The 11896-nt window shown below is 37.7% G+C and overlaps 1 protein-coding gene across 1 annotated transcript in view; it reads left to right on the top strand.

Annotated features, from left to right (window-relative positions):
• gpm6ab (glycoprotein M6Ab) overlaps positions 1 to 11770 on the top strand; it is a 41473-nt gene extending 29703 nt beyond the window's left edge. The window contains exons 4-7 of the mRNA XM_077570641.1: positions 824 to 977; positions 3672 to 3748; positions 3855 to 3920; positions 6481 to 11770. Coding sequence (XP_077426767.1) covers positions 824 to 977; positions 3672 to 3748; positions 3855 to 3920; positions 6481 to 6633 — 450 coding nt within the window. The 3' untranslated portion in view covers positions 6634 to 11770. The remainder of the gene's footprint in view (positions 1 to 823; positions 978 to 3671; positions 3749 to 3854; positions 3921 to 6480) is intronic.
• The last annotated feature ends 126 nt before the right edge of the window (positions 11771 to 11896 follow it).

Raw genomic sequence — 11896 nt, 5'->3', positions numbered from 1 at the left:
AAGTGTGTGACAATTTACAGAACATCGACACATTTATACAAAAAAACTAAAAGGTTCCTCCTCCTGGCTCATGATTGAACAAAGGGCAGACATGTCATCTCCTAGATTGAACAAAGGTGTAAGGTTGATGGTAAACAGACATCTTTATACAGTTCCCCTTCTTGATTGGGGGAACAGAAGTAATCAAAATCTGACCCCAGACCTTCAGTCCCTAAATGACAAGAGACTCTGACACATCATGCACATTGCCCCTCTAACAGCATTTGAGGGTACAAAGATCAAATTAAGTTCACAAAATCACCATCCCACTGTATTCTTTTAAACACTCATGATTATATCACATTGATATGCCTATAAGTAAATTCAAAAACAGTAAAACATCAAATTGAAAATATTAAATGTCTTCAACATCTTTTCCATTTTCCGGAGGTGGATATTCTACCATAGTTTCAGTAAGGCTACAAAAGCCCAAGGTAACACGTCAGCAGGAGGCCACGCAGGTGTGCCCACTAATAGAATGCCATCAATCTCACTGCAAATGGATGAAACAGTCACTCATTGTCTCTGATTGGTTGACATTGGTTGAGGCGCAAGATAGGGTCAGAGAGGGCAGATTTTTTTTTCATAATGTGGTGTTGACAAATACTGTATGACAGCAAATGTTTTTTGTTTTTTTAACTGAAAATGTCCTCTTTTATAAGAAAAAAGATAGTGGCCCAAGAACTGGACATACTGTAGGTCATTGTCATCTCTTAATGACGAAAAAACTAAATGTATAATTCACTATTTAAGTCATTATTAAAATTGCCTTCTGTCTGTTCAGGTGATGTTCCTGGCCTACCTGTTTTTCCTGGTGTGGTTGGGTGTGACAGCATTCACCAGCCTGCCGGTCTTCATGTACTTCAATGTTTGGTCCATGTGCAAGAACACCAGCCTGGTTGAGGGAGCCAACCTCTGTCTGGACCTCCGCCAGTTTGGTAAGTAACCTGAGCTATTGCTTAAAGCAATGAAAAACACCCATGTCTCAAAGGTTAGCTCCGCCTCAGCTAATAAATGCTTGCTACAACACATGTGTCCCTGACAATAATCAAAGTTGCCCATCACTCAACCTCCAAAATCTACAATAGTTATACACATTGGAATTCAAGCAAGTTGTTTTGATAAAACATACTGTACCTCTTATGTTGAACCATGTGTGATTTCACATGAGTTGTTATATCACCAGAATTCAACATGTTAGAATATATCACTAGAATTCAGCATATTTGTGTCAAAAAGAGATCTTTAAAACATTCCACGTCCACTTGTTGAATGCTGTAAATGTAAAAAGCTTTCATCAGGGTGTTGGTAACAAACTATGGGGTGCAGAAATAATTATAGTGCCATTGACATCATGGGCCCCATTTTCATGCCCAGTTCAAGTCTAGCGCAACATGCAGTCTAACTGTGTGCATGTGTGGAATTTTCTTTCTTTTGATATTTTACATCACTAGCGCAGATATGCTGTTGAGGGATGGAACGCAGCCGACTCCCGGCCAATCAAAGTGACTCCCTTCATTCCCATTAAAATCAGAGTGGTTGAAATGCATACAGTTCTTGACATTGCGGAAGCAAAAATTGACTTGCTGGAGTCGGTGAATCCGATTAACGTGTGCAAAGTGCATTTATACAAGTAAACTGCAAGATACCCCCCTTGCAGATGATGCAGACAGCCGTGCATGCAACATGGGCAATTGGAGACCACTTGGCAGCCACGACCACGCGTCGGTGTGATCCCAGCCCCCACACCACTCCCCCATAGTACCACGCACTCAAGGGGTGCTTGTAAAATATTTAGAATGATAATAATTTGCTCAATTAATTCATTTCTACGATGATTCACAGGGATTGTCCCATGCTGTTGTCGTATTTATTAGGGATTTTTTATACTTTTTTTTTCCAGACCGATACCGGTACGTGTACTCAAATCTTGAGTTGTCATCGATAGCAATACCAAGTATTAGACCACTAGTACTTTTCATACCTAAAATTTCCACAAGAAAAACACTGCCCGCTAATTTTAAAGAAAGACCTATATATCCAAATATAGCATTTTTCCTTAAAATTACATGAATTTAATGGCAATGTTTTATCCTTCTAGTTAGTAATTTCTAGTTCCTGATCGTAAAATGGCTACAAGACTCGCAAGTACCAATACCTTGAAATAAAGCCGGGTATTACCCCGATACCGATACGTACATAATGTTTATGAATGAAATACGACATTTACCACACAGGTGACCTGCGCCTCGATTAATTACACCAAGATAGCGTTACAAGTTAGACCTTGGTTTTACTTTTTTTTTTTTTTTTTTTTTTTTTCTTGAGAGAGCTCAGTATTGTTCATTCGGTAATTTTACCGATTCGACATGTCATCATCATTGCTCTCTCTCTCTCTCTCGCTCTTTTGATTTTATATTTTATTTTGTATGTGCGTGAGTATGTGGATGTGCGCGTGTATGAGTGTGGGCATGTGTGCGTGCATGTGAGTGTGTACTCAATAGTTCACCTAAAACCTATTAAAATCCCATACTGTTCACCTAAACTGAATACTTCAGAATCCAGCTAGAGTCGTGAGGTTGTCAGGAGACCCGAGGAAGGATCAAAGAAAATAAAGGAAAGTTAAATCCAGCACCGACCAGACATCACCTACTACCCACCGGGTTACCAACCAGTCTTTCACGAACTCCAGAAACATCTAAATTCCAACAAATTAGGGAGACCTCAAGAGACCAAAGGAGAGACTGAGGAAAGGAAGGAAGGATAGATGAAGCAGAGTCAGATCCACAGACATCAGCTTCCACCGTTTCAACGACCAGAGGAAGAAGCAGATTGTGTTTGAATTTTGATAGATGCTGGTGTGGTGGATCTAGCATGCATGCAACAGGGGAGCCGTCGACCCCGGCCAGGACAGAGCAAGCATATTTGTCAGTGTGTTTTGCATATTCTTTGACTTCTAAGTGATGCCACCAGAAGTGCTGTTAAAGGGGTTAGGGTTAGTAAAAATCAATTAAATAATTTGGATCATGGCCACCGAACAAAAAATTTATAAATGGTGTTCAAAAGTGATAAACAGGTCTCAGTACGATAATGTTGATAATAAAAGAACCATGGTATCTCTTTTGTACATTATACACTACATAATACTATGATTAAAAGTATTTCATTTAAATTTACACTAGCATGAGAGTTATGAATATTAAGATATATTACTTAAATCACTTTTTTTTGTGGGAGGGTTTATGGCAATGGTTTGAAATGGTTTTAAAATTACAACAAAGTGAAAGTCAACCTGCATCAAAGAAAGGATAGTGATCAACTTTGGAGGCTCCATTGTACATGTTGCTGGTGTCGGGCAGAAACCTTGTAAGTCACAATTAAAATTTCACATTTTTTTTCAAACATCTATACTTTGGTTCAGTCCACATGTGTGGGTGTAATTTTTACAAAAAGTGTTGAAAATGGCTTGTTTTCTTTGATGATGCAATGTGGTTGAACAAACATGCAGTTTTTGGGGTTTCCTGAAAAGTGATGATTTTGGAGGTGCAAGGTTTTGGCCTGACATAGCGATGTCAATAATAGATACAAAAATCAGGATTTCATATAGTCTTGATTAGGTTTCTGTTCATCAGGGGCTGTGACCATATCTGAGGAGAGGAAGGTTTGCACTGGATCTGAGAAATTCTTCAAGATGTGTGAATCTAATGAGGTAAGAAGTGCTACATTATTTGATCTGATCAAAATCACATCAAATTTAAAACACGCATAAAAAGAATATATATTAACAATTTTAATATATATTGTGGCTCTTGCAGCTGGACTTGACCTTCCATCTGTTTGTGTGTGCTTTGGCTGGAGCAGGAGCTGCTGTTATCGCAATGGTGAGCTAACAACTAATTGCAAATGACTAAATCATGGTTACTTTTGAATCCAGCATTGGGGGTTTTGTGGCATTGCTTGGCAAGTTGTTCGTAGAGTGAGTGAATCCATCTCTATGCTGATACACTCAGTAGGCGCCTACCAACTAACATCACTGTGGTTAATCAAATTACCACTTACTCATTGTCAGCCATAATGTAAGCTAAACTTTAACACACAGAGCTCCTTCTATTTCTGTTTATCGTTACTCAGATTCACAGGGTGTTGGCATTCATCCCAGAAAACACTCCACCCACTCACATGCTGATTTCTGAGAAACGAATTTCAGTGTTTAAAAATACCAGCTCTATGATGGACATCTAATCTGCAGAAAAATCTCAAAATCTATACACACGGTCCTTGCATGTTGAATACAAATTTTTGCTTAAGTGATTCAGACCATCCAAAATTGTTTTTAATACAATCATTTCTGTAATAAGCAATGCACAGGGTGCATCATTATCTCAATTTATGCTTTCATAATGAGAAGAAATGGTGTATATTGTAAAGTATTTAGAAAGAGCACCATGCTGATGTAGACTCGTCTGCCTAAATGTGTTTCTGAATGGTTGTCTGTCTACAGTATATTCTGATTGACTGGTGGCAAGTTCACAGTGTACCAGACTCCTTGCTCAAAGTCTCCTGCTATAGGATCCATCTCACATGCGACTCAGAAAACATGCTTTCCGTTTCTGGGTCTCATTTTGAAATAATATTCTGCATTCTTGGGCATTCCACTGGCCTTCTTTGTCCTCAGCATAGGATATTTCTGAAGGGTCAAGAACGATCTTTTCATCAATTTTTGTTTGGAAAGTGTTTCAAGGTTTTCTTTCAAAAGCATTTCCTTCAGATCACAAACTCTGATCATGATTTAGTCCAAAAGAAGCCAGTGTTTTGAGTGAAGATGTTGGCAGGAGACTTCGAAAAAAAAATTATACCGAAAGATGGTGTTTGTGATGACAAGCTGCTGTTTGGCACGCTTAAGGAAGATGGTGCCACTTGAGTTTGCCTTTTCAATGTCCAAAGAGCCGGCATTCTCATTTTTTACTCTGGCATTGAAGTAACCAAGAATGATGATCTCTGTGAATCTTGGAATCGTTTATATAATGGTGTCCAGTTCAGCACTTGTTCAGTTCAGTACTCGTTCAAGGGTTGAAGCACAAACACAGATTAGGATCCTGTGGTGGTCTAATTCTATATTTATACACTGGCAATGTTTTTTGCTCCAGTTGGAAATACCAGGACTAACTTAACTTACGTAAGGTGTTTGCAGACAGTTTTAAGAAAGGTTATCAGTTCTTTTATTGATCCCTCGGGACAGCAAAAACAGTTGTTAATGGCAAAACCAACAGCATGAATTCGGTCAAGGTCAATTCTCTGAAGTTCTCAAGCAACTGGAGAACTTCTTCGCTATGGCCTTCCTCAGACCGCATTGTTCATCTGTGTTCTCACATTAAAGTTCCAGTCTTCACAGCAGAAGATGTTACCCTCTGGATGCGGCAATCCAGTGAGGGTGAGGTCAAGCAGACTATGTTTGGCACACCTTTTCAAGCCACCTTCAAGTTCAGGGTGAGCATGCTGGCAGGATTGGTATACACTTCTTGTTTTTGATCTTGTTGCACCCTGAAAAATCCATCTTCCAGCCTTCCAATGTTTTCAATGGACAGGGAGTTCAGACGATTGGGATTGAAGTACTGTTGCACCCTTCTTCTGCCTGGTCCACCACAGAGGTTTTATTTAACAGGAGAGAGTCAGTTTGTGACCGTCCTTTTAAGATATTTGTTTGTTTATTTATTTATTTCTAAACCCAATATCCCAGAGTTGCGAATGTTCGCGAAGTTAGGTAGCGAATGTTCACCAAATGTACAACAGACGCTCACCCGAGGTTCGTCAACAGTTTTAATGTTTTTTCTTATCTTCTATTGTTTTTCTTAACCTGTGTTGGCAAATGTCTGGCAAATATTTGTGACCTTGAATGAATCCTGACAAGAAATCAACATTCACTACCTTTGCAAACGTTCACAAACATTAGCCCCTAAGTGGGATACAGGCTTAAGGAGTGCTTATCCACGCTCGCCAAGAGGTCAACCTCAAGGGGAAGCCGCTTTAGTTGATGTTTAGCCAACCATGACCTGGGAGGGGTGGGTTCACATGCTTACCCATTCTTACCCCATTGAAGTGGTTGGCCCGGCCCACTTGTAATTGCTCAGCAGTTTTTTGGGAGGGTAATAAAGCTTTACTTGTATTAGCTCCAACTTGTTCAAAGGCCTTAAGTGGAAGATTATGATGCTAAATAACCTAAAATCGGCTGTGGTAAAGCTTTGTTACCTTCAGAAGCAAGCAATGTACTTTGTGTGGTTGCATGATTTTGTACAAAAATTGGGCAGATGTATGATAACTGGGGCATAACCTACACACACACATATACAGTGCTTACATATGAAAACTGAGGTTCCACCGTGATCTCAGCAATGAACATACAATAATTGGTGCCCACTTCCTGCTTTCCTCTCATCCCTGTAGGTCCATTTTCTGATGGCATTAGCTGCTAACTGGGGATACCTGAAAGATGCCAGTCGGATGCAGAAGTATGAAGATATCAAGTCGAAGGAGGAGCAGGAGCTGCATGACATCCACTCTACACGCTCCAAAGAACGCCTCAATGCCTACACATAAACACATGCTATGGGAAACAATGCATGCACTTGCCAAACATACACACAAAACAGTTTATGGGTACACACAAACTTGCAGAACACAGTCATGCATACAAGCATTGCAGAACATCAGTAAAAAAATAAAATAATATACAAACCTGTGGTAGGCAGCAAAATGATGAAGAAAAAAAACACACTGATATCCTCCCTGTGCTTCCAGTTGATCTTGTGCCTTGGTGATCTATGCTAACGTGCTAAACATCAGTCACATTAAGTGAAAGCTAATAGTAAAGATACGGGATATAACATCAGCAATTCCAATGGAGACATTAGAGATTATCTTAACATTTAGTAATTTGTAATTAAATCAGACCTTCATTTAGATGAGAAACCCTCAGCACTTCAGTCACATATAGTAAAAACCAAATAATTAAATTTAATAAATCGTGTTTGCTATTTAATTGTAATGAATTTATGACTGTGCATAACAGTAACCAGTCATAAATTGAATACAGCTATAACCAGATAAGTCACAGAATTTATCAATCAAACCTATCAATAGCAACTCAAAGTAACGTCCCAAAGACTGAATACCTTTTTTTTGCAGGACATAGTACTAGACTTAGGGTTAAAAGTTATGCAGTACAAATGTGTAGTGCTTAACAATGTGATTCGACCACCTGTAATAAAAGTAAGAAGACATCCAGCATCATTAAGATCTTAAAATGTGGACCCTTTCAATGTCAATGAGCTCTTTAAGGCTTGTATGCAAAGTCAAAATTTAATCAACAATAATAATCAACCATTGAAAATTGTAAGTAGCTGTGATTTGACATTATCAGATTATACCACGTTTTAGGTTGTTTTTTGTTTCGTTGTGTTTGTAAATTTGAAAATACATTGATAACTATAAGCGCAGTTTAGCATTCAAAATCCCAATTTTGTAAGGCCTTCGACCTACTAGTGTATTAACTGTTAGAAATAGAATTTTGACAAATGACAATCCAAAAAGTTGTGGCCTAAACCAATTTAGTGGTGGTTTAATAGAAATGTTAAGCACTGTACATAAGTAAACAAAAGATAATAAGGTCATCACAAATGTCTGCTGCTAGCATGACACACTAAAGCAACAGTCAACTGAAGACACACGGAAGACTTCATTGTATGTTAGATCATCTTTTCATGGAAGGTGGCTAATATCAAGACACCACCATCAAGAACCTCAGTACCTACAATGCATGCACACACATATATACACACACACGCACACACACACTTAAACATAAATGTGGCTGAATGGTCAGTGTTGTGCAGGCAGTGTTGTATGGTGATGTCATGCTGTGCTACGTCATTTACCCACATTATGGTGACTGGTATTGCAAAGAAATATAGTTTACGGTGAAATTTGTACTTAAAAGAGTAAAACTGGGTAGCTTGACTCACTTCAACCCTGACCAAATATTTTCCCAACTCTCATCTGGAGCCCAGTTTCATCACTTGCTTCATTGACAGTACTCACTTGCCATTACAGTAAATACAAGCACATGCCACAATGGTCGTGTGCTAAGCAGGGTGTGCGCGTGTGTGTGTGTGTGTGTTTTTTAACAAAATAAACCTGAGAATGTTTAATCTTTAATTCATGATATGAATCCAAACATATGGATCATATCATATCAGATCATAACATATGAATCCAAACAATACATGTGACAACATACGCTAGTAAGTTGATAGTCAATTTGTGTTATACGTAATGTCTGACTGATTGACAATTGCCACTCAAGATGGCTAGTCATTTGAAACAAGTGTGAAATTGGGTTTTCTTTCCCCTTCCTTTCTGACAATGTTTGTGTAAACTTGTGATTTGTACTCCAGAAACAGCACATCTTAGCAGCACAAAGTTTTTTGAACTGTCATGTCAATGTCCTGTAGTCTTTTAAGACTGCATTTTTCTCACTTTTTGAAATTTTTGCCACATTTTTACCAGCATCGTTCATGTGTAATTTTAACATTGGGGTACATGCAAAGGGCAAGTGTGTAAGGGGGATTGGGTGGGGGTTGATATCACGTTCACACTTTCATGTGATTCTGCACATACAACTACACAAAAAACACATACACATGTAAACGTCAGTCATTGTGAGACTTCTATGGTTTTGCTATGATGTTTAGTAGTTTATGTCTTTGTGTATCAGACTCGAATGATACCAAAATTGCTCTTTAGTCATGAAATTAATTAATATTCTCACCAAAACGAACAACACGTCATTGGTATCAAAATGAGATTACTGTGAATGATATTGTGGTTGATTAATAGTGACTTTATTGCGTTTTTTAGGCAAGATTGACCATGTTTTTTCCATTCCTTATTGGATCTTTTCAGAGGTGAATTATTTTACAGAAGCGTAGGACTCACATCTTTGGAGGGCCTATACTAGACATGTGGTGGTTTGGCATTGCAGGGGACGCGGGAGTGGGAAACTCCTGTTAGCTTTAAAAACAATCATTTTGTTTGATCTCAGTGCTTATGCCATAGAGCACGCCACATTACTCTTTTATGGATTAAGAGCTAGATGGTGCAGCTTTAGTCAAATAAAATCACAAGGCATGTTTTGTTCATATTAAGTAGTAAGAAACTGATTCGTAAATTGATTGTATTATGACAATAAGCTGTGAGGGAATGCGAGTCTCTATCTGCAAGTAGAGATGGTTGAACAAATAATAGCTATATTGTTGAGATGAGGATGATTGATTGATTGATAGATTGGTAAGACAACCAGCAGAGAAATAGAAACACACACTGACACAAATGCTACAATTGCCATCAATCTGAGCCATAAATTGGCTCTTTTACTGTTCACAATAGCATTTCACTATTTTATTAAGAACTTTTAATCCTATTTTTGTCAAACCATAATTACAGAAGGGTGTCTAAAAAGGTTCATGTTTTTTTCTACGCAGTAATATACACTGCACTTACATATATTCTGTACAAAGCTATACATATATGTGAAACAATTGGGGTGAGTAGCCCAAAAAAAGGATTTCGGAAGTCGGAAGGGTGAAGTTTAGTCTCATAGTCCAAATTCTCACTGTTAGAACTGCATTTACACACACACACTCAACACAGATGGATAACAAAATTGCGTATTATAAATGTATAAATATTAATGTTATTTTTTTATCATTTGTTAATATAAAATTACTATTTTAGAAAAATTGCAGTAAATTGGTTGCAATTTTATGTTCATTAACAATTCACAATCAAATGCAAAGTTAGATACAATGTGTTTCAGTGTCAAGTAGAAAAGAATTATGATATAATGGAATATATTGAAACCAATTTAGAAGAGTCAGTGGGTCCTGACAGTGTGTAAATGCAGCCTGGTTGAGACACAATAGGCAAACTTCACCAGATTGTGTTCTGGTGTGTCTTGGCTGATTACAGTCAGTATTTTTAAGGGTCTAGTTTTGCATTGACAGTATTCATTTCATATCATTTCATTGCCTGACAATGGATGTCTTGTCAGTGTTTTTAACCTCAGATACAAAAAAAAAAGTTTTTGTGCACTTATTGACCATTGTGAGCTCTCTATCTCTTATTCTTGGTGTGTGTGTGTGTGCATTGACGTCCCCTTTGTGGGACCTGTGTATAGTCTTGCAGCATTGGTATAACATGAAGAAGTAACTGATGAAAATAAATTAATTCATAAAAATTACAGGTTAATAATAATAATTTTTAAAAAAGACAGTGAATCTAGTTGTTGTTTGTGGCATGGTTATGCATTCAATGGTCATATTTTTAATGATTAAACAGTACAAAAAAATAATTTCCACTAGCGCTGTTCTGCTGTTTTGTTTTGTTTTCACTTTTTAGCTTGCAGTATTGAAGTCGTAGTTGCTAATGGTGTTGCTAAGCTAGCTATCTTATTTAATTGTTTACCACCAGAGCAATATATTGTACCAGTTTAACAAAAAATAATAATTAAATATGAAACCTTAACCTTAAATTTCTGGCATACAAGTGCATGATAAAACTGCAAGTCTTAAGTGATATGATTAATAGTGTTATTTATTGTTTTTCAAGAGATTTGCAGCTATGATGTAATGTATTGCTCTGGCCGTCCATTATGCCCCAACCCACTCCAGCTCACATCCTGTGCCTCCTTCTCTTACAAACAGTTTTGATGAACACTTGAGGAGTTTTTTAGTCTTGGTCCTTGAAAGCTTGTTGTCACTAAATCTGCATGTTGCCTAGCAACAAGCCTAAGACGCACAGCTCCTGTAACCTAAGCAACAAGTCTACAATGGTTGCTAAAAACACAAGAATAGATCAATGAAAATGTAGATCAACTACAATCAAAAAGGGGACAAAATTGTTGTTGTCTGTGATGAGTGGTGCTCGTGGTGTAAAAGGATTTAAGGAGGGCAGATTTCAAGAACAGGAAATCGTCAGTGTGTGTGTCACACAACTGGTGTTAGAAAGTGGAAGAGGATGTGAGCTGTTTACTCCCCATTTGTTTGAATCTTCTTGTGAAAATGTTTGTATTGATACATGCTGATCCTGTGTCCTTTTTGTCACTCTGCTATCCGGTGCTTAATTGGACTCACACTTACCTTTCTACAACTCTAGCTACTTTGTTGTGTGTCATCATTCCGGCATGAAACAAACGTTCAAAAACGTAAAATGTGATTCCCATTATTCTGTGAGATTTTATTCTTATTTTGACTGTCTAGCTGGAATTTTACGGTGTGAGTTTTCCAGCTCAAATCATCAACTCTGAATTACAGGATGAACAATCTTCTCCTTGTTCCTGAATTAATTGAGCTCTTGACCATCATGAGCACCACCACTGAGCTAAAAACTGATATGGGTCTGCAACCTAAAAATGATTATCAGCTATGTATACAAACTTCAAGGTTGGACATTTTGGACGCAGTGAGATTTTATTTATTTATTTAATTTCCATAGTAGACGTTTTGTACTCCACTCTAGTTGCTTAGTAGCAGGCTTTCTTTTATTCACTCCCCCATTTTTGTACATATCTGTGCCAACAGCTTGGGCAGACAGTGGCTTTTTATTTGTAAAGGCATAAACTTGCTTGCATATATAAATAAAATGAAATATTACACTTGTGTACTTGTTGATAAGGAAACTATTGCGTTTGTGTCTTAATTTTGCAAAACAAATGTGACAAGTGCTTCATTATGATGTAGATATTAAGAAACAAGAATTCCTCATTATAGCTCTACTTTACAATTATTATCGAGAGGTACCAGAG

The sequence above is a fragment of the Vanacampus margaritifer genome, chromosome 7 (assembly GCF_051991255.1).
Source record: "Vanacampus margaritifer isolate UIUO_Vmar chromosome 7, RoL_Vmar_1.0, whole genome shotgun sequence".
Taxonomy (NCBI): Eukaryota; Metazoa; Chordata; class Actinopteri; order Syngnathiformes; family Syngnathidae; genus Vanacampus; species Vanacampus margaritifer.
The sequence above is the reverse complement of the archived record's forward strand: the minus strand, read 5'-3'. Positions and strand labels throughout refer to the sequence as shown.